At 37.4% G+C, this 22,500-nt stretch overlaps 4 protein-coding genes across 7 annotated transcripts in view; 2 read left to right on the top strand and 2 right to left on the bottom strand.

Moving 5' to 3' along the window:
• LOC138059348 (intraflagellar transport protein 56-like) overlaps positions 1–10,251 on the bottom strand; it is a 16,937-nt gene extending 6,686 nt beyond the window's left edge. Inside the window, exons 1-13 of one of the 2 annotated variants that reach the window (XM_068904935.1) lie at positions 10,081–10,251; positions 8,965–9,111; positions 8,094–8,186; positions 7,735–7,849; positions 6,581–6,630; positions 5,744–5,806; positions 4,852–4,934; positions 4,681–4,750; positions 2,213–2,250; positions 1,975–2,038; positions 1,563–1,637; positions 196–276; positions 80–101 (exon numbers count right to left, since the gene is read on the bottom strand). In XM_068904935.1, coding sequence (XP_068761036.1) covers positions 80–101; positions 196–276; positions 1,563–1,637; positions 1,975–2,038; positions 2,213–2,250; positions 4,681–4,750; positions 4,852–4,934; positions 5,744–5,806; positions 6,581–6,630; positions 7,735–7,849; positions 8,094–8,186; positions 8,965–9,111; positions 10,081–10,083 — 904 coding nt within the window. In that variant the 5' untranslated portion in view covers positions 10,084–10,251. Of the gene's footprint in view, positions 1–79; positions 102–195; positions 277–1,562; positions 1,638–1,974; positions 2,039–2,212; positions 2,251–4,680; positions 4,751–4,851; positions 4,935–5,743; positions 5,807–6,580; positions 6,631–7,734; positions 7,850–8,093; positions 8,187–8,964; positions 9,112–9,801; positions 10,014–10,080 lie in introns of those variants that run through there. The other variant, XM_068904936.1, reaches the window with a different exon arrangement.
• Positions 10,252–10,283: 32 nt separating this feature from the next.
• Positions 10,284–14,890, top strand: LOC138059354 (WD repeat-containing protein 5-like). Of its 2 annotated transcripts, XM_068904943.1 has the most exons (4): positions 10,451–10,518; positions 10,673–10,746; positions 11,559–11,849; positions 13,990–14,890. In XM_068904943.1, the coding sequence occupies exons 1-4, from the start codon at positions 10,481–10,483 to the stop codon at positions 14,223–14,225; spliced, it is 639 nt and encodes a 212-aa protein (XP_068761044.1). In that variant the 5' UTR covers positions 10,451–10,480; the 3' UTR covers positions 14,226–14,890. The 2 variants fall into 2 exon arrangements, with proteins under 2 accessions (XP_068761043.1, XP_068761044.1); XM_068904942.1 differs by having other exon boundaries at positions 10,284–10,746.
• On the bottom strand, positions 13,822–21,516 carry LOC138059353 (PRKCA-binding protein-like). Its single transcript, XM_068904941.1, has 13 exons — positions 21,373–21,516; positions 21,051–21,291; positions 20,616–20,682; positions 19,022–19,111; positions 18,889–18,942; positions 18,283–18,345; positions 17,984–18,071; positions 17,745–17,823; positions 17,410–17,469; positions 16,867–16,917; positions 16,053–16,102; positions 15,487–15,581; positions 13,822–15,067 (listed from the first exon to the last, which is right to left on the bottom strand). Exons 1-13 carry the CDS (start codon positions 21,402–21,404, stop codon positions 14,922–14,924), a joined length of 1,116 nt encoding a protein of 371 aa, XP_068761042.1. The 5' UTR covers positions 21,405–21,516; the 3' UTR covers positions 13,822–14,921.
• A 47-nt stretch (positions 21,517–21,563) lies between these two features.
• LOC138059349 (dynein regulatory complex subunit 3-like) overlaps positions 21,564–22,500 on the top strand; it is a 22,208-nt gene continuing 21,271 nt past the window's right edge. For both annotated transcript variants that reach the window (XM_068904938.1, XM_068904937.1), the window contains exons 1-2: positions 21,564–21,814; positions 21,906–22,022. In XM_068904938.1, coding sequence (XP_068761039.1) covers positions 21,655–21,814; positions 21,906–22,022 — 277 coding nt within the window. In that variant the 5' untranslated portion in view covers positions 21,564–21,654. The remainder of the gene's footprint in view (positions 21,815–21,905; positions 22,023–22,500) is intronic.

Raw genomic sequence — 22,500 nt, 5'->3', positions numbered from 1 at the left:
TAAGCACTAGAGAAGGGATAACACACAAAACTCCTTTTCAATCTCATTACAGTGATCAAGGTACTAGTTTGATCCTTACCTTGTCTGAGGTAATAAATAACCTGAAAAAGAGAAAATTTTTTCTTTGTTATTCTGGTGGCATATACTGGTTAAGTTAAAACATAACTGATGACAAAATGAATAATGAACACTTACCAAGTTGAGACGAGCTTCTGGAATGACATCGACCAAAGGTGGTAAAACTTGCAGTGCTCCTTCACCACCTCGGAACACAACCTGCATGTTTTACATAAGAATCAGCAAATCTTGAGATAATGAGAAATTATGGTATGTGTTTTATGATTGGCAGATTTACTGGGTCAGTACATAGCTATTACAACAGCTCTTGGGATTGGTTAAAAAAACAATGGACACAAAGAACGATACAAAAGAAACAATCGACCCTAACTCTAAAAACAATAGAGCTGCATTCTAAAGGCCAATGAAATTAGAGGTTGTAAAGAGCTGCATACTATCTCAATGTACTAAGCCATATTCCACAGTAGAGCCTGCTTAATGGTGTGCTATCCTACTCAATTCAATTGCCATAAGATAATATTATAATATCCCACAGGTGTCATTTTCTCAGACTGTACTGCATCAAGCTACAAACTCATTTTTACAATTCAATTAAATTCTTCACCACAATTGCTTGTAATCTCGCAATCTGATTGGCTAATTTGCCGTTGTCAATAAGAGTCTAGACAACACTGCTCATGTCAATTTGCCAATCAAGAACGCTCATTTTGGGAAATAAACCAATCATATTGTGAGAAAGTTATAGATAAAGCTTGCTCTTTTTTTTGTGCCATGAGTTTGGTCACAGTTGTTTTGCGCCTTGCGAGTCCACAACATTTTGACCACTGTGATGACGAATATCATTGTCAATAAGAGTACAGACAACGCTGAACCACTTTTGATTTGTTAATTTTTTCTTATGTGAACAAGGTATATACGTGCAACTTAGCATGGCCCTCAAACTTTGTTAATTTTATTTAGAGATCTGGTATTCATTTATATGGTGCAAATTTATGTGATTCACAAAAGAAAAAGGAAGGTGTACAATATAAATGAATACCAGTATCTCTAAGTAAAATTGACCATGTTTGAGGGCCATGCTAAGTTAACAGTGTGCAGATTCTCTGATGTGACTAACAGTCTACAAAATGTCAAACATGTGTTTTGAGCATATTGACTGATATTATTGTCATATCCTAAGTACTTATGGATGCTTCCGATCTGGGGTTTCAACCCGGAATCTGCCAGACTGGTGAGTGGAAAAAATAGCTAACTGCAGGCAAAGAGGGCAAGTGGTCAGGTAGAAACTGTAACAACTGGTATTATTAGTAATTTTTCTTGATTAATTTTTTTTCTAGAAGGAAATTACATTGCAAATTTTTCAGCTGCCAGCACACTTTATAATGTGACCACAAGTAAGCTAATCTATCATTATGGTAGTAAAGATTTACAATGTACCATTGAAAAAGTCGTTATTTAGCTGTTAATTAAGAGAAGCATCTCACCAAATTATGTTTAATGAGATCATTCGCAAAACTGAATGATGGACTTGCTGTCTCCTGGAGGGTTTTCAGCTCAGCCTGAGAGGATGCAAAAAAGATGTGAAATTATCAAATATCACTGACATTATGATAATCGTTTAGTATCATAATAATAATAATAATAATAATAATAATAATAATAATAATAATAATAATAATAATGATAATAAAAGCAACAACAACAACAACAACAAAACGAAATCAGTATGTTCATTTTTTAGGGTGTTTTAAATGTCACCAAAAAGAAACAAAAATATTATTAGGTATAAGTATTATTGTAAAATTAATATAAATATTATTATTTGACCAATAAAAAGAAGTTACTGTATTGAAATATAATATTACAACAACAATTTCATGATTTCCCATTTCTCACCTCAGCAGCTTTTCCATTGTATAGTCTGAAGTGATTGCAGGCTTTCAAGTTTACAGCAGTTGCACTGTGAATAACATGAACTTGTCAGTCAGATTATTTTGTATTCAAAATTTGTATTCAAAATTTGGATAACTGGAAGTTTGTATGATGGCTGGGACCAAAACAAGTGTAGATCAATAGATCTACCCTGGCTTATGCTATAACTCAACACTTTATTAGCCCTCAACAGACAATTTACCTGTCAGGGTAATGCTGCAAATAAACTGCCAAAACTTCCTGTGTTAAAAACAAGGAGAACACTTAGTCTTCATTTTAGTTCAATACACTTACATTTTATTTGATATTTTTCGGAAGTTCAGATAACACAAACTAAATAACTATTCATTCTGTGTTGTAAATAGTATCATCATCATCATCATCATTGTCGCTTAACATCCATATTTACCATAATTTAAGATGGCGTTGGACAGGTGATGACTGTCCTCCACATCTGTCGATCTTGTGCCATATATTCCTCTATTCCTAATATATTCATATCCTCTGTCACACACCCTCTCCACTTTTTCTTGGGCCTTCCTACCAGCCGTCGCCCCTCAACTCCTCCGACTCATTCAACACACCCCACTCCACCCTTTTCACATGTCCAAACCATCTCAATCTTTTTTGCCTCTACTTAACAGAAAGGTCCTCAACCCCACATATCTCCATCACTTCACTGCTTGATCTCCCATCTTGCCAACTCACTCCTGCCATGTATCTCAGCATCCTAGGATGATCCATCAGTCTACTCATCAGTGTCCATTTTTCTGTTCCATATAAAAGAGCAGATCTCACACAGGCTTTGTGTACCCTTCCTCTGCTCCTCAAACCTATATTGCCGTTCACCAATAACCTGGCTATTTCCTGCCATCTCTCCCATTTGTATGCTTTCAGTCAGATATCGTCCGATATCGTGAGCAGCACCGTTTTGCAATTCAGTTCTCAAGTAAAGGGTCGTTAGCACTGCCAATTATTATTATTATTATTATTATTATTATGCAGTATGTAGTACGTAAGTATGCTTACAAATATAAGTAGGAAAAGGCACTATTGTGTAACAATCCCTACTGTTAAACCTATTTACAAACCAATTGGTAATAACTAACGAACCAACATTTGAGAAAGGAACAAGAGTTTATATTCCTTAATAACTCGTCGAAACCTTGAATGACCTTGCTATGTTTAGGGTGTACGATAAAGCTGCCTTCTGCATATTAAACAAAACCTGGTTCCCTCTATCCAAACCTAAAGACTTCCTAACTTTCTCCGCCGTCTCCATAGAGTAGCCTCCTAGTACATCAACTATCACATTAAACTGTGTGATAGTGTGGCCGGGGAACTGTTGGCGCATCTCCCATCTCAACGGCGCATACTTGTCAGTTTTCTCCTGTTCCTTCTTTTCTCTGTTGGAAACCCAAGGGCAGCTCATCTCAATAAGGATCACCTTCTTCTCCTTTCTGTCCACAATTCTCGCATCAATTCTGTTAGCCCTGACTTCCGTATTTTCAGCAAATACTGGGACATCCCAGTACGCGCACGCTCGGTCATTCTTGTACTCGGGTTTAGGTGAGACTGGAGAGTACCAAGGGGGGATACAATGGATAAGATCTAAGTCTTTCAGGAACTCGAAGAAAAGGATTTTCAAGGCTGCATTGTGTCTCTGCATGTACTTAGTCTGTGCCAAGGTACCACATCCGCTAATCACGTGGGCCATAGATTCAGGCCCTTTTCCACACATACGACACGTGGTATCCGAGGTGGTCAGCGTCTTCGTCTTGCTCTGGTGGTACAGCTTAGTAGGGAGTAATTGCTGGTATAACTCATAGATTCCAGCAACAGTATGCACAGGTGCAGACTTCCACTTACTAAGCCAAGTGAAGCAGTCAATAACTTTGTTATCATCCCATCTTTCTCCGAACAGCTTTCCTTGCCACCTCTGCTCTCTTACTTCCCTCATGCTTCTCTCTTCTTCTCTCGCTCGTAATGTTCTCCCTACTCCTTTAACATGTGATTCCTCACCTGAGTCAGTTTGCAACGCTTTGGGATCTGGGCATGCAAGGTCCAGAGTAATGTCCATTTCCAAAGCAATCCTTTACGAGTGATCTTCTTCCTGCTTGTTCGCACTTCTCTTCAAACTCGCGCACTAAACTCATCGTTCGATCTTCATTTGCGTACAGCTTCATTGTGGTCTTGACTTTGGTCTGCTTATACAGGCTCTCAAATGACTTCAGTCCCCGGCCTCCACACTTCCTTGGTAGGTATAGCAACTCGGTTCAACCGAGTGGATGGTAGCCTCCATTCTCTTTGATGATCTTGCGAGCTTCGCGATCGAGTTGTTGTAGATCTGCGAGCGGCCATGTTAGTGTCCACATAGGGTAGGTGACAACTGGTAGTGCACATTGATTAGATGCTAAGACTTTGTGGAAGTCCGATAGGGGGCTCGACCATATAATTGACAGTCTCTGCAAGCAAACCTTTGAAGCTCCCCACAGAACAGAGCTGTCCTGTTATTATTATTATTATTATTATTATTATTATTATTATTATTATTATTATTATTATTATTAATATTATTATTACTCTTGCTTTCACTGCTCTCTCTCCACTACTGCTTCACAGTATCATAATGGAAAATAATACATTAAAAGTACTGCCACTACCACTTGCCTGGGAGACATCATAATAATCCAGTTTGTAATAGCAAAGTGCAACATACACATTGAGTGCCAGATAATCTCTGCAGAAGTAAGAGACAGTAAATTAAATCAGTTGTTGAAAGATATTCACAAATTACATAAGATCACCAGGTATCTATTAAAATAATTATGTCACAATTACCTGTTATCTAGTAAAATTCTCTTGTAGATGTCAATAGCTTCTTGGTAATGACTTCTCAAATAATGTATTGAGGCCAAGCTAAGCTGTTGAGAAGGACAAAAGGAAATAAAAAACAAGAATAGGAACCATGATGGGAATGGGAACAAGAATTGAGTAATTCTGGCAAAACAGGGCTTATAATTGCGAGAACATTAGAAATAATTATTATTTCTAATATTAATTATTAATCTAGTTCCAAGAACATTGAATTGAAGTGTGATGCAAAAAGTTTGAAAAAATGAAATTTCATTCAACTCTTTCCAAAAAAGAAAACAAATGAACTACGGTAGCAACAATATTGACAAGCTCCCATCTGGCTTGATAGCTCAGTTGGTAGAGCAGTGCAATGCAACACAATCAAACAGTCAAGGGTTTAAATTCTGTTCAAACATGGACTTTTTCAGTCTTGCCAGCAACTGCTTATGTTGATTATGTAATAATATATTATTACAATGACCTTTCTAACTTTCATTTCTAATAATCAAACTATTTAACACTATTATTCTACGAGGGCCTGTTGGATTGAAGTGATAGATAATCATTTTATATCCAGCAAGCCTGAGTAGAATAATTATTGTTTATTAAAAACTCCACGTGTTCCCGGGGTAGTATTCTTGACTAAAGCATCGATTTCTGCGTTCCATCAATTCCAGTCTAAAACTGCTTTTGTCAGCCATTTTTTCTCAGAGCTGCAAAAATGTTTTCAGCTTGCTCTATTGCTGAGGTGTTCCTTGACCACATTAAGTATTGCAGGTATATGAACTGATACCCTGACTGTCCAGTGAGCCAATGAAAATGCTGGAAATCTGATATCCGTAGTTCACTTTTTAATAACACACATCATTCCTTTTACCTGGTCTTCAATGATATCTTGTAAGGCCTGGTGGTATCCCATAAGTCTCTTCTCATCATTAAACTAGAACGCAAAATACCAAAAAAAAAAAAATTCAGCTTTTGCATCACCTTAAAAAAATTGGCAAGATTTCTATCAACTTTCCAAAGAAAAATGCCATAAGAGATTCATTGATGGTTGTTCCATATGGCAGAGAAATGGTGCAAGAGATGTACACCTTTCATTACAGGGGCAACCCATGGAGGTGTTCTGCAAATAGACCTGTGTTCTGCAGGTGTGTACCTGCTGGCCGGAAAAAGAAGTATTGGGAATTTGAAGTTGCTGGGAAAAAGATTATTATTGTGCTGGGAAATTGTTTTCAATCTGCTCATGCCTCTCCCAGGAGAAAATAATATTTTTGTTGTGAGGGTTATTTAGAGTCAATGTACCCTTCGCTTCTGCACCTCCCTCCCCCCACTGAAGGTTAAATCCGACGCCTGTTGCCACCCTCATTAAATAAATATTTTTGGCATACAATGAATTCAAATGTTGTTCTTATGCTTGCTGGCTGGGAAACGTCTGCCTGGTCCTGCTGACCAACAGAATTTCTGGTCTTTTTCTGCTGGAAGTGCAGAACAGATAAAAATTTCCCAGCAGGTAGAGAAATTGCTCCAAAAACGCTAATTTTTGGTTTATTTTATGGCAATGATATATTTTGATGAACTTTGAAAAAAAATGGCTTTTTGGGTGCCCCAGTCAGTACAAAAATCCTACCAAAAATTAGAGAAAATATTGTCATTTACACCAACGATTACACTTTTAAAATTTTCGAGCTTCCATGGGCTGCAGTACATGTACCTTGTGGGAAAGGTGAAACAACAATCGGTTTTGAAGTCTGCTCTTTGGACCTAAACAAAGGAAATTAAAAATAATATTAGTTAAAACCATTGATGACAAATATAGTTCTGTTAAGGTGGGTCAAACCAGTTTCAACACCTTCAAGATACCTTGTTATTGCAAGGATTGACACTACAGCTTCTTAACACGTAACAACAATGTTATGGTACCATGTGAAACATCAATTATTGCTGAAAGAGATGCAGTCATTTTTGTGATGAAACAAGTTACCATGGCAACAGGAAAGCCTTGCAAAAACACCCTGAAACTGGTTTGAGCCACCTTTATCTGGAGCAAAAATACATGTATTTCAACATGGCATTGTTTTTATCATGATGACAATCTTTAGTTTGTCCAGGCAATTGCAAAAAAAAAAAAACATTGTTAATACTACTAAGGAGTCCCTTTGATAACCAAGCTCCATCTGAGTGGTCACATTGGTTTGGTGCAGAGAGAGAGAGTATCGGAGGAGGCATGATCAGATGGCATTGAGGGTCAGTGTACTGGGAGCTTTGTCAGAAGTATGGTGTAAGTGGCTGCTGCTGTGTGCTACAAGGAGGTTCCAGATAAGGTGAGGGTGTCAGAGGATGGGAACCTGGAGATCTGGCCCCAGTTGTTCGAAGGGAGGATAGCGCTATCCACTGGATAAATCGCTGGCAACTGGATAACTCAATTGGTTTTGTGTTTATCTGCTGGATAGTGATTAATCCGGTGAATAGCACCTTTTGAACAACCGAGGCCTGGTGGGACAGGAGCATCCAGACAACACACGATAGAAGATGGAACATCCTCGCAGGTTGCTTTGTCCACAGAAAGTCAAGAATTATTATCATTACTGACCTTTTTCACAAGAGTCTTTATTCCCATTTCCTTTTTTAATTCATAATTATGGATTATTATTATTATTATTGTAATTGACTAGCGTTAATTTCTGGCCTATATTTATTATGCACTCTGATTGGTTAAGAGCAGCTATTAAGCTAGCTAGCTGTATTGACCTCACTCTTGCTTGGTCAATACAGCAAGGCCTCAGTTTGAGATTTTGCTGTAACGATCTCACTCTAGGTTATTGACTAGTTCTAAATACTATAAAATTATGAAAAAACTGTTAATACCTTTTAAGGCTGCCTCATCACCTTCTTTGTACATTCCAAGAAAAAAATAGCAACAAGCTAAATTAACCCAGACATCTGGATGGCATGCTTCACTTCTTGTCAGTGCCAGGTATTCCTGATAATAATTATTATTGTAATAAGAATAAACTTGATATTGCAGGTAACAGTATTTAAGCACAGCTGTGACTTAAATAACATTGTTTTAGAAAATGTTTGCATTGTTTTCTTGACAACTTGATGATGCTTTGCTCACAAATTTATTATGTCAACTTTTGCCTGCACCTAAATTGTCTGCATACTGTAATGTATTTAACTTTTCATGCCATAGTGATATTTAACTTTTCGTCTGTTTCCTGTACCTCCATGCTTTTCTTGTAATCTCCTAAATGGAAAGCTGTATATGCAATCCATAGGTTAGTTTCTTCACTTGCCTTTCCAGTATTACGGTTAAACTGAAAACAAGACACTAAAATGTTAAAAATTATAACACTGTTACACTGATAATGATAAAATCAAATACACTGTAATAACCTGGATGTAATATGAGTATTATTTCTTGCAATAAAATGAGTGGGTAAGAAAACAAAAGTTATATTCATTTGGAGTTGATCTTTGATATAAAGTCTCTGCCAGGTAATTTTTTGGCTGGGTTCCCTGGATTTAAAGCCAGCTTTTGAACCATGAGAATAGTCTCTATTTAGGAGCTGGCAACCAACAGTGGAAGCTTCTGAGTGCCTCTACTTTGCAAGATATCAGTACACATTTGTAGCGAAATGACACCTTTGTTTAACAAAGAGATGTATCCTAACCACAGTTACTTTCTTCTTGTTTTTAAAGGCAAAAACAGTAAGCAAATGCATTCTTTGGTAAGCTGGAAGCTGACATCACCAGGAACAAACAACTTTTTCCCTGAATTGGGTGATCATTTTCTTCAATCTGGTTATTTTTAAATTCATCACCAGCTTTTGTTATTGATCATTAATTGTTGTTGTTGAATTTATGCATAAATGATGTAAACAGACACACTATGCCTTAATTAGCTGAAAGGTATCAAATTTTGGATGTAAAAGCTGTTCTAAATATGGATGGTCTTAGAAAACAATAACTTTAAGGAAAGATGTCGGAGCTGTGGGCTCCAGGTCCCGATACACTCAGGTAAGCCTAAGTGTTCTTTGTCGGAGAGATGAAAGAGACAAAACAGACATGCCTCTTTTAATAAGAATTAAGTACCTCTAGCAATGTGAGAGCCCCAGTAAAATCTCTCATCTGCAAGAAATCTTCTAGTTTTGGCAATTTTCGTTTCTTTTTGGAGTCCTTTGCAGATGATACAGTGTTTCCTGAGCCAGGCCCAACAGCCGGCTTGGTCCTTGAAAGCATCTGCCAAGACATCAGAAGCCAATATTGTCAATGGTTTGAATCAAGGAGTCATATTATAACTTGATAAAGTAAGATAATCCAACAAACAAATGTGGCATGCTGGCACAACATCAACCAACATTGTCAGGTATGTTTTAACCCAATATTGTTCAACACTGGCCAGGGTGCATTCCGCGTAACCTCCACGCCAAAGATACACCAAGGGTTTTAAAATTCCATGCCAATTGTCTGTTAACCCATCGACATCCAAACCGGCTGAAACCGGCCAGACTTAGTATTTTACTCTGTCTAACCCCAGACGATTTTACTCGTTAATGTTGGAAACAATGTTCCGTGCAATTTATATTTCAAATAAAAAACAAGAACATCTACATATTTTCTTGCTTTCATCACCACCTGATAATGCGCCAAAAACTCCAATTACACGCCAGTACACCGTAACCTACACTGAATGTACCCTGGAACACTGGGAGTTGTCAAGCCATCAGTCAGTGTCATGATCAATAAGAAATAGAAGTCTTTTCAAGCTCATTCTCTGAGAACTAATAAAGATGTTGATATGAAAATGTTCTCTTTCTATATGTTTTGCGTTAGATTCAATTTTAACACTGCTTTTCTTTCCTTAACGTTAGCTCTAAATCATTAATTATAAGTGATGAGAGCGCCTTCTTATATTAGAACTGCACTAACTCGGATTAGAAGCGGAGTCTTCAGTTCCTTTATAATGTAAACAGAAGCTGAAAGCTCATCCCGCCAGAGTTGAGTTTGAGGCGTCTTTTAAAGTAAGATCATCAAACGAAGTCCAGAGAAAAGAATCTCCTCATCATAATTGAGATATTTCAACAGTAAGAATTTCAAAGTATCCACGAAGACTCGCCAGCTGCTTAGTGGAAATTAAGATTAATCATTGTTTTTGCGGTTGCCGGACAACGAATTAAATTAAATTGGCAAAACATAACCACTTCTTACCATTTTGAAGGCAAGCTGTCTTCCTTAGATATTAAAAATAAGATAGTTTGGATTAATATGATTTTGCCACTGCGTGAGTTCTGCAAAAATTATCTGGTAAGTATTTAGGTTCCTAGACTGGTCGCTACGGCCGCCATCTTGGTTTTTTGCCATTAGCCTCAACACCATGTAGCAAAACTGAATGCTCTCGGGGAAAGGTGAGGATTGCCAAGCTGTTTTCTTTATAGTGCAAACAATTATTATGACCTATGATAATGATGCAACTGAATGAAAGTAGCCACATATTCAAATTTGAAAAGGACGTTTCAATCCTAGCTCATCGTAAAGGAGTTTCGTGTGTGAAATTTAGTCCAAATGGACAACTGATCGCTTCTTCTTCTGCCGATAAACAGATCAAGATATGGAACTTGCACGGGAATTTGGAGGCAACTTTGAAAGGTCACAAGTTAGAAATTTCGGAAGTGTGTTGGGATTCGGAAAGCCGCTTACTTGTCTCAGCTTCAGATGATACAAGTGTTCGAATCTGGGACTGCTTGGCTAAAATTTGCATTAAAATTCTTCTTGGTCACCAAGACTATGCTTTCTGTTGTAGTTTCAATTTGAGGGCAACGTTGGTTGTGTCTGGTTCTTTTGACGAAAGCATAAAGATCTGGAATACAGCTGAAGGTATAAAGGTAGCTTCCTGGTTGAATAAGCCCTGCTGTCCCCTGGCGGCATTAATATTCCCAACAAATATTTCTCGGGCAATCCACTGCCAAAAACCTTAACAAAGCCGTTTATACGAGAGAAAATAAGCCGCGGCTAACTCTGGCCGCGGCTTACGTAAGCCGCGAACACCCCGTATAAATGGTGCAAAATCAACGTTCACGGCCTTCTCAAGCCGCAGCTTATCCTGGCCGGGGAGTTTATACTCGTATAAATAGTTCCTTTCGCGGCTTACGTAAGCCGCGGCCAGAGTTAGCCGCGGCCAGAGTTAGCCGCGGCTTATTTTCTCTCGTATAAACGGCCCAAATGTAATATGACAGAGTCATCACGTCAATCAATCAGTTTATTTGAAAAGTAGGTCGAAAATATGGCATCCAAGGGCTGAAGTGGCCCTACTAACATATAATTAAGATAACAAAATAAGTACAATGTAAGAAAAGATAAAATTGGAATTTATTTAGTGTATTAAAATTAATATTAGTATTCAATATGGTCGGCACATCAGTGATTTATTGCAACAGGTGACATCATCCCTAAACCACTGGAACATAAAGCTTAACTGTCCTCTGTATGACTTTAAATGTTTTATCACTTGCTTCCACTTTGGATCACATCAGAGAAAGTGGAGCATGCACTGGAACTATTAACTCACTGGAAAGATCACAGAGAAGACAGTGTTAAATAAAGCTGGTGTACAGTACGTTCCAGTGCTATAATAATTTAAAGTTGTCTGGCCTTGAGTTTTACAATTTTTTGCCTGCTCTCTTCAACAGGCACCTGTCTTAAAACCTTGGTCGGTCATTGTGGTGCAGTAACTGCTGTACAGTTTAACCTGGATGGTGCACTTGTTGTTTCCAGCAGCACTGATGGCAAATGCTGTGTTTGGGATGTTATGTCTGGCTGTTGCTTGAAATCAATATTACCCGATAAAAACGTGCAAATACCCATATCACATGCCAGGCTGTCACCAAATGGAAAATATTTGTTGGTGTCTACCCATGATAGTGTCATGAAATTGTGGGATTACAAGATGGGTCAAGGCAGAGTGCTTAAAACCTACCAAGGTAGAATTGAGCTTTCGCTTTATTACTTCAACAAATTCAGGGTGGGTTCGATTGACCTTATTATGGAATAAGAATACATGGTATGACGATTTAAAACGGTATGTCTGGCATTTTGAAGCAACCAAGGTGACAGTACTAGTAAAGATATGTTTGAAATAGCATTTTAGCAAGCGTTTGACAGATTTAATGTGAATCTCCATAAAAAAGTAGGATTTCTAACTACTATTCTGGAATACGGTCAATCGAATGAACCCTTAGTTTCTTGTTTCCTTGTCGTCATTAACATCTTTCATTGCTCTGTTTGTTTTGCAAACCTGATTTTGAACCCGGGGCTACCAGGTAACACAGCGTGGTTACCTAATATCAATTGTTACTGATAGTAGACAGGGTCCTTGCGCACCCACCATACAGTAGCAGCATACTTTTAATTTATGGCTGTTTACACCATGGGCTATGGGCCAAGGCAGTAATTTAAGGTGGCTCACACCAGTTTCGACAGTATAGACAGAGGTAATAATTATCTTAATATTAGAAGGATGAACTCCACAACACCATTAAATAAAACCGCAATTTTTGTTGTAAAGGTGGCGATTGAAACTGCTCTGGAGGGAATTTTTTTGAACTTTTGCAGAAAGTTTGATCTGAACCGGTTTACCCATTGACTCTTAGGAGTGGGACTTAACCCTTTCACCCCTGAACTGGCCTAAACCAGCCATACTTAGTATTTTACTCTGTCTAACACCAGAGGATTTTTCCGGTTAATCAGGGCAGTTCAGGTGTCAAGGGGTTAATTAATCACTTTCCACTTTCCATTTTTGACATATAAGTAATACAAGGGTAGTTTTAGAAGGCTCAAGATTTTGTTGCCATGGCGACCTATTACATCACATCAACGATTGTGTCTTGTTAAGCAATTATTGGTGGTTTATATGGTACTATAACTTTGCTGTTACATGAAACAGTTGGGTAGATTAAATCCTTCCAAATTGTACAGTTTGTTGAAACTGGTGTAAGCCTCCTTGGGGCCTGATTGTTGCACAAATTTCCAGTGTCACTTTTATTTTACCCTCCTCATAATTTTGTTGGGATAAACTTTTACATGGTGAGTTTCAGCCATGGCAGAAATTTCACTTTGCCCACCAGGTTGAAATTCTGTTGTGATTACATGGTCAATTTCAGTCCGGGCACGAAATGCACATTTGCATGAAAAAATTTACTGGCATCGATTTTGATTACATGGACTTTTGGCAGATTTTTCATTCCATTTGCCCAAGCTGAAAATCCTAGCCCGGATTCAGGATTTTCAGCCTAGGCTAAAACCTTCTCCAATGTAACCACCACTTTCATTTCAAAAGGATTTCTTCCAGAACCTGGGCTGAAACTAACCATGTATGTAATCAGGCCCTTAGCTTTAAAGAATTGGGTACACCACGCAGACCACAATACTGGGATCTCCATGCCCTACTCTTTTGTTAAGAATGTGTGGGTTCTTCATCCCTTTTAGCCCTGAGAGTGAAAGTCAATTTTTACTCTAAATGCCAGACGATCATTTTATTTGTCAATGGGAACTGCTTTAGGGATGAATGGGTTAAACATCCCACAGAATTTATGAACAATTACCTGAGAAAACTTAAAGTGCAACCTTAACAAAGGCAGCACATTCTACAAAGTTCTTTAGGATCCTCGAGTGTTGGTCTGTGTAAAGTATGGGCCCATGACCTATTATCTTGGGGGAAAATGCTTGTAACCTGCTAACCTAACCAGGTTTAAGTACAGTACTTTGTTTACTTAGTAATTTGTTTTTCCTTTCCTGTACAGTGTATGTGCAATATCTTTCACTTTTATGCTCAACCAATCAGTGGCTACTGGGCAAAACAATTTTGTTTTGGCTCATGTTTTTGCTTTGCATTGCGATTGGCTTTTGTTAATATTTTATTTGCAAGTGTCCGAGGAAACACCACTTAAACATTGATTATCACTAATTATATCATTTATTCAGGGAATGTTTACAATTGGTAAAGTTTGAATAATTAATTATTTATCTCATTTGCTTGAGCAACAACAACTAATACTCCAGTAAAGAGACAGGTAGATCTCAGTTTTGTTTGTCTTTGTAACATTGCTTTCTTTCTTCCTGCAGGTCATATAAACAAGGATTACTGTGTGATGGGCTGTTTTAGTACTGTAAATAGAAAGTGGGTTATTTCTGGATCAGAAGATGGTCATATCTTTATCTGGGACCTGAACACTGGTGAAGTGGTTGAGAAGCTTGTTGGGCACACAGGACCCGTGTTGACCTGTGATGCTCATCCATCGCAACAGATTATTGTGTCAGGATCACTTGACAAAACAATCAAGATCTGGAGATGGAGTTGAATGCACCAACGATGGAAAATTACATTGTATGGTTTCATAAAGACCTGTCCTGGTAACAGAGCTTTGGCTGGCATGAAAAGCAAGGCTATGCAGAAGTGAGAAAATGCACAGGAGAGTATGGAAAAACACTTGTCAATAACATGATAATCACTGTATTGTCAAACTCTCTGCATTTTTTTTAAAATACTGCTAGTGTTATGACAATGTTACACTAAAACAAAATAAGCAACTGTTAGGATGCTTTCATAGACCCTATGGAAAAATGGCTGCCTTTAAATAATTATTCTTTTGTTCATATTCAAAATAGCCCAACTAACCTCGTTTTAGAGACAAAAATTCTAAAGAATTTGTTATCCCGAACGAGGTTAGTTGGGCTATTTTGAATATGAACAAAAGAATAATTTAAAGGCAGCCATTTTTGCATAGGGTCTATGGGTAGCTGTGTTGGCATAGAATACTTGCAAGTAATCAGCTGAGATTTACGTTGATTCATTGCATTGGCATCACATGGGTTCAGTATTCTGTTGTTTTCTAGAGATTCTTGAAAACTACACAACACAGTAATTTCAAAAACATTACCCACACAATTTGAATGCTGCTCCCTTTTAACGATTTCAATGCTACTGTCTCAACTGAATAAATAAATTCCATATTCTGTACAAGTTTCTTTTTGTCTCGTTTACATGGACTCAAAAATTATTTCAAGGTATTTCCCAGTGCTCCTCGTGTAAGATCAACTTCTATAGGAAAGACATTTGCCTCCTTAAGAACTGCAAAGGAATTCTCATGATACTCTGTGACAGCTGCAACAAACCGCTGTAGCTGGAACACAATGTCTTGCACTGTGAAGAAATCAAAACGAAATAACTCAAACGTTTGTTAGAAATTAAGTTTGTTTTGGGTACATTCTAAATACATCTGCCTTGCTCTGGCAAATCTCATGCCATACTTACTCTCAATAATGTACATGTACACTGTCCAAAAATAATGGTCTGAGATGCAGTAGCCTCGACTATTGAGATCAAAATGCTCTATGCACTGCATGGGTTACAGAACTACTGATTAGGGCTTTTAGTATCAATTCAATGACCCTAGTTAAATTTAGTGATGAAGCATAATCATGTTGCTGTCAGCGAATCCTTAAATTTTAACCATTCATGGTATCACTGTGACAGCTTCTTGTAAGATCAAGATATTGGAATTCATTGATTCCTTTCCTAAGGTAAGATTACATTCTAGTCAACAAAAAAACTCAAATTACCATGTTTCTGATCAAGAAGCTCAAGCTTGACAAGCACATCAGATCGTAGTTTTGCAAATCTCTCTCTTGCCAACTGACGACAACGCAACACTACCCTGCAGTTAAAAGAAGTTGTGGGTTTCAAGAAGAAAGCACAGCTTGTTTATCTACAATGTAAGTTAGGTTTGATCGACATTGTAGGTTTAAGTGCATTTTGTAGTCAAAGAGGTATTCTGGACTTTTAATTGTCAAACATCTTTACAACATTGATCAGACACCAGAGCCTTTGTAGGTTGTGCAATGGACTGCAAAGTTGATGGCCAAGACTGGCTAAAGTATAGCTGTATCTTAACAAGCTGACATTGAACCAGAGTCAATGGAAGGCTATTACATGTACATCCCTATCTGACGCTGAAGTTGACCAGGAAGACAACATTATTTTATGTTAACATTCACTCAGTGAAGTCAGACAGTCACACAGCAGTTCTATGAGTCCTCAAACCAGCTAAAGAGATGATGTTACCGTGGAGAGGAAGTGTACAATATCTTTCCATGTCTTTTGCAATGATGGAACAACAAATTATTACCTGTAATCATAGTTTCCTGTTTCTACTCTGTAAAGTGATTCATGTAATGCCTAGGAAATTTCAAAACATAAAAGAGATACATCAAGCATACTTATTATGAACAATAAGCTAAAAACTAGCAGTAATAAAGGATTACATGTAACTATTGAGGTGCATTTGATTCATTGACAAGGCATTTTGAAAGTATATGTAGATGACTCCATATGTTGGGAGAATAATTTTGTACCCTTTTCCAGTATTTTTTCAGTTATGCAGGTACAGTGTATCACACAATAATTTCACTATTATCTTGTTGCTAACAATTTTACTATGCACAGTTTAATTTTGTTATAATGCAATATCGGTTTTGTGGGATATCAGTAGACTTTCTCGTTGGATAGCCAAGCCAGTGTGACTCCCTGGAGTGTACAGCAAGGGGTATTACTGGACAATCACCCATCCAGGTATTTATAATAACCCCATCCAACAGGCCTTAACTTTGTTGCGCAAGCGGGAAAATTTTGGATGTTTTCCCTTAAACAAGCCATACACTATCACATACAGTAAGATTGAAGCCATGTGTGCCAGCCAGCCAGTCAAAGATGAAGACCAAGAAATCATAATTATCATGGCATCAAGATTGGTTCCCAGGGGACATCAAACAGGATTGACATGATGAGGATGCAATCTCCTCTTTCCAATGCAATAAGGTAAAGTACACAGCGCAAGAAATGTTTCTTTTGGGAAGGTGCCGGCAAACATGTACTTTGAATTCATACCACAGACTCTACTGGCCTATTTAAATAATGGAAGTACATAGAATAAACTAGCTTACAGCATAAGCATACTCTTCATCATCCATTTCCTTGACCTTCAGGCAGTAGGACTAAAACAACAAAAATGCATAATATAATATTACATTGAAGATATTACAACCAAATATTGAGGAGGGGAAATTAACACTTGTCCTCTAAATGTTTGGTTCAAAAAATATTCTGATTTGCCATGAACTCAGAATTATTAGTATTAGGCAAAATGCCAAATTGACTTCTGTTAATATTAAACTCCAGTCAAGTCCATCCAAAGAGAGATGTGGCAGTCAGAATGATTCATACACGTGTCTTCAAGTTTTTTTTTTTTTCCAAGCCATTTGTTGTGCATCTAAAGAAACACTGAAGTCATCCAAATTATTATTTTCAGAAAAAAAGTCATCAAGGATAATTTTTTTTCAATAAAATCGTCATTAGAAACAAGGAATGAAAATGTTGTTCATAGCCTACATGTATACTGACACTTCACCAGCCATAGTTATTATTTATGGCAAATACACTCATATTACAGAGCTATAAATAATTATTGAGAAAATTTTAAAGCTTACCAAGTACTCAAATTTGGCATCAGCATATTTCTTGATCGTCAGTTTGGTGTCTGGGATTGCCTTTAAAAGAGCGAATTTAAATAGGTTAAATCTGGAACAACAAATTTAAGTTGAAATCACAAGGAAACACTCTTTCATCCACACTGTATTTAATTATTACCATAATTTACTTATTAACCCATTGACATCCAAACCGGCTGAAACCGGCCAGACTTAGTATTTTACTCTCACACCAGACGATTTTATTTTACTCGTCAATGGGGAACCCCTGGGAGTCGATGGGTTAATCACTCACTGAACAACTATGTCCCCATTAAAGAACACTGCATCCTTACCTTGGCAAGATAAGTGCTTAAATCACTTAACATTGGTTTTACTTTCTTTAAGTAATCCATTCCAAGTCTTTCAAAGTTCCTAAGAAATTGCATTGAAAAAAATGCCTTTCACTTTTAATAAAAATGTATAAGTTAAAAGATCAAAAAGCAAAATGAAATTTACTAGTGTAATGAGACTAGATTTCACAGAATCATGCTAAAAGTTAATACTTGTACTGAGTTATTCATGGTGAAAATACCTGTGAGCCTCACTGAAAATAGCAAATGCTTCACTTGCATTTGGTTGCAATTCTCGTACACCTATGGAGGCAAAGATATCTCCCAGCTCTAAGGGAAACAAAAAACCACATTATTAACAAGGATTATACCAATCAATAAAGGAAGAGAATGCAACACACAAATCTTGACAATAAGTTACACGTACATGTAGGAGATGAAAAAAATGTACAGTACTGAGAAAATTTTTACTACAATGGAGACACTGGAATCTGAATTCATGCAGTGCACAAATTATCATTCAGCTGAAAGAATGAATTACCTTTGTGTGTTTGTGCTAAGTTATAGAAACTTTGAAGAAACTGCCGTGCATGATCAAGGAGGCCTGATGAACACAAGAAACACCAATAGTAAACAACTTTTAAAGGGAAAATTAAACTCAATTGTCACATCTTTAGGTAAGAGACATACACTGTACATTTAGCTACATGTAAAACACTTACTGAATATTATATGGATGGAAATTAGGTAAAGTTGGCCTCATAGCACTAGATAATGACAGAATTCACAAACAATGTCAAGGGGAATTTGTAGTGCCTTACATTGTAACTTTCACTGGATAAATTGACTTAGGGTATTTTAAAAGTGATAATAATCCAAGAAAATGCATCTGTGAGTAAATACCCCTTATTTCGGAAAGGGGCCCATGCAAAAGAAAAGAATTGGATTGGTTCACCATCACTCCACAGACAGAGCTAGAGTTAGGCCCTGAGCAGGAAGTGGGTTAAGGTACAGAAGTGTCCAAATTGAACAAGATTACAGAACATGGTACATCATACAACAAAATAGCTTTTGAAAAAGGTACAGGTACCACGTAGCTGCTAACGTTTAAAGCCAAAATGATAAATCTACGCTGCAAAAATCCTACCCTTGTAAATGTTAGCATTTTGCTCCAGTTCTTCAAGCTTCTTTACCAAGCCATCTGCAAGGATAATTATGTTGCCAAATTATTCAATTACTTGATTTTCAAACTGTGCATTCAGATACTTCACTGCACTCACCATTACATAAAATTGCTCTGCTGAGGCCCAAGGCATCTGCAGTGGATGAACTCATGTGTTCCACAATGCGGTGCTTCATTTTCTTCAAGACTATTCAAGATAAAATTAATAATGTAACATGTTAATGAACAAATCTTTCACAAAAGAAGTGACAATGCAGTAGTTCAATGCCATCAACCTCAACCTAGGAGAGAGACCCTGGGAACAAGGTTGCAATGCCATTTTCATTTATATCTAAAGTACTGAGGAAATTCAGGACTGCTAATTCACATAACCCTTTCCCTTCTTAGAGTGACACTAGGAATCATTTCACTACTCCTGCCAATAGCAGTTTTCACTCGTCATTATAGGGGCCAATTCTAGAGTGCATGGTAACCACATCAATGTCCACTATGTGTATGTCCCCCGGCCTATAACCTTTTTCCTAATGTGGTGTAAGAGTGACACATAATGATTTTTCCCTATCTGACACCAGATGATTTCAGTTGTCAGTGGGGGCCAGTTTAATTAGGGGTGAAAGAATTGAAAAATGGCAGGTTGTTCAAATGCGCAATCAGCAAAGCTCTGTAAGGCAAAGCTTCATGGAAAGCAGCTTTTTAATATACAGCTGTAGTGTAATTTATAGGATTTACAGTGATAGTTTTGATCTTTCTGTAAATAGCTAATGAATTGTCCATAGTTTAAATAGTTTTATTCATTCGTTCAAGTTGGCTATTTTCCAAGCATGGTAGAGTTGAGGCTGGGATCTGACAAACAATAATATCCAGTCAGTTTTCAGAGCGGAATTAGAACTTGGCGCATAAGCAAGCAAATTCAATGCGGCCTGTGACAACAGGACTACACCACCTACCAATTCCCTTTCATTTTCTATTTCATTTTTTCCACATCATTCAATTTTTATGGCAGGGTTTCAGAGGCTGGAGGTCGTACGTTTCGCCCAGTTGTTTACTATTTCACGTCAGGTATTTTGATGCCATAAATTTTACTGTAGATTTGCATTTGGTGGCTTCTTCTTTTCTTTCTTGGATTTGGTTATCTCAAGAAGCCATAAACAATCTCAGACAATCACCACAAAAAATCCTTCAAACTAAGAAGAAGTCAAATCGCTTTATTTTGCTTACTATATGGAATAGTCGATCTGTTGGCATTTCATTCACAACTTTGGAACGATCTACCAGAACACATAAAAAACTCTGATAATCTCCAGACTTTCAAAACACGACTTAAATCTTATTTCTTCAAGGGAACTTTTGTATAACCTTTCGTTTATGGATTAATTTTGAATTTTCATTTTTCATGACTTGTAAAGCGCTTAGATCACATCTGGATAGGCGCTATATAAGAAATATTATTATTATTATTATTAAGTTTAGTCTTTTCTTTTTTTTTCCCAATCATCCTGAGAGTTTCATTTATAATAATTTACATGTACAGGGGACCTAGGCCTCCTTGAGGGTTCGCTCCCAAGGCCTTGCAATGGAACGTAACCATGTCCTCTACTTTCCTTATTTAATCCGGTACTTTGAAAAGCTATCGCAAACCCTGTTATGGGTCACGTTACCTTTGAATTTTGCCAACATATGGGTGCACTTACTTATGTCCAAGGTTTTTCCTTCCGTTGGTTCAGCATGCAGCTTTACGTAATTAATGGTCACCTCGTCCTAGGATGATGTGATTGATACATGATACAAAAATTAATACTAAATTACTGGTAACAAGGTAAGAAGAATCACAATGGAATGAAATTGCGTAGAACAGAAGGTGGTCAACACTTTTCATAACATGGCTAAACTTACAAAGAATCAAAAACTTACCCAGCATTTTACAAAGGGCTGTATATAAATTATTAATAACAAGTATGAACAATAACAAAGTTATCCGGATCACTTATTCATGGAACCTTCACTCACTTTAACTTTTATTGAAGTTAGTTCCACAGTGTATCATCCACAGGTTAAAAGAATAATTTGCCTTTTCAATTAATGACTCATGTCATCTAAACTGGAGCCAGTTAGTTAACACTTCTTACTTTCACTGCTTGAATGGCTCGTGCCACGTCTACTTTGGTCTTTCCCCTCAGAGATTTGCCATTGACGCCAACGATTTCATCCCCAGCTTGAAGAACTCCTTCTCTTGAAGCTGGCGTATTGTCAAATACTTGAACCACATAAAGGCAAGGGCATAGAGGAGCTCCCCCTCCGATGCTGATACCAATAAGATTTTGTTTATCCTTTTTCAACACAACTGATCCCGGTTTACCTTGCAGACCCCTAGCCAAAGAAAATTCATTGATGTGATATCTCGACCACAATCATAACATCCACTGCCATCAACCCTTCTTGATAGCTTACCTAGGGTCTATTTCATACTCATATTCCATCATCGTGTCCAAAAAACCCTTACATACATGTAAAAAACGTTCTTAAAAATCTTTGATTTTCAGTAAACTTTGATTTTCTTGAGCCCTCAAGTCAACCAGTGGATAATCAGTGTATTTCGTAAAGAGCACGCGCAGTTATAACCTAGGAACCAATCTACCCGGTACAATTTGCGTTGTCCGGGACAACACTAAACTGTGCGAATTTTGAAAGGTTTTGGGAAACATGTAGACTTTTTCTCTGTCTTTTTGCGCCATGAGTCGTCTCTACGACACTATAGAACCCTCTGTGATCGATGAACAGATGCTAAAAGATGCTGTGGAGGAGCAAGGGCCAAAAGGAGAAGCTGGAAGGATAGCTAAACAAGAAGGAATTGATTTTGGAGATGTTCACTCACTTAGACTTGATTTCAAAAGTAAGATTGTTCTGATTGTTTCAAAAGAAAAATCGGACTTCTTTGCTTCAATGTTTTTTAACGGTGCTTCCTATGTATTTTCTTTGTGAAGATATACTAAAAATTGACAACTTATGGAGCTTCGTGAGCTTAACCAAGTTGCAAATGGACAACAACATCATTGAGAGACTTGAAGGCTTAGAAACGCTCGTCAACTTGGAGTGGCTAGGTATAAATTTAATGAAGACTAAATTTGTTTGCAAGGCAAAAAATATCTGGAATACCCGGCCACGATTGCGTGACCTTGAATTAGCTTAGAAGAAAAGCCTAGAAGAAGCAATATTTCCTAAACATTCATAATACAGTGTAGCTAACCTTAGGCCTAAAAACTTTTCTTTAGGCCTAATTAGGCTTAAGGTTAGCTGTTATGAATGTTTAGGATACTTTTCTTCTAAGCTAATTCCATGTCACGCAATTGTGTCCGGGTATTCTGAAGTTTAGCCTGGGCCACTAATGTGTTCTTGTAGTGGCATTGACGGTAATAGCCCATTTTTTAATACAGTTTATATAGTTACCTGACCTAGGAATGGATGTGAGACTCGGGTTGACCTTGTTATGTTAGAAACTTCACTGCTTTTCTTATGTAAATTTCAACTTAAATTAGCATGAGAACAACATCATCAACGTACTATGATTCTCAGTTGTTA

The sequence above is a fragment of the Montipora capricornis genome, chromosome 8 (assembly GCF_036669925.1).
Source record: "Montipora capricornis isolate CH-2021 chromosome 8, ASM3666992v2, whole genome shotgun sequence".
In the NCBI taxonomy this organism is placed as follows: domain Eukaryota; kingdom Metazoa; phylum Cnidaria; class Anthozoa; order Scleractinia; family Acroporidae; genus Montipora; species Montipora capricornis.
The sequence above is the reverse complement of the archived record's forward strand: the minus strand, read 5'-3'. Positions and strand labels throughout refer to the sequence as shown.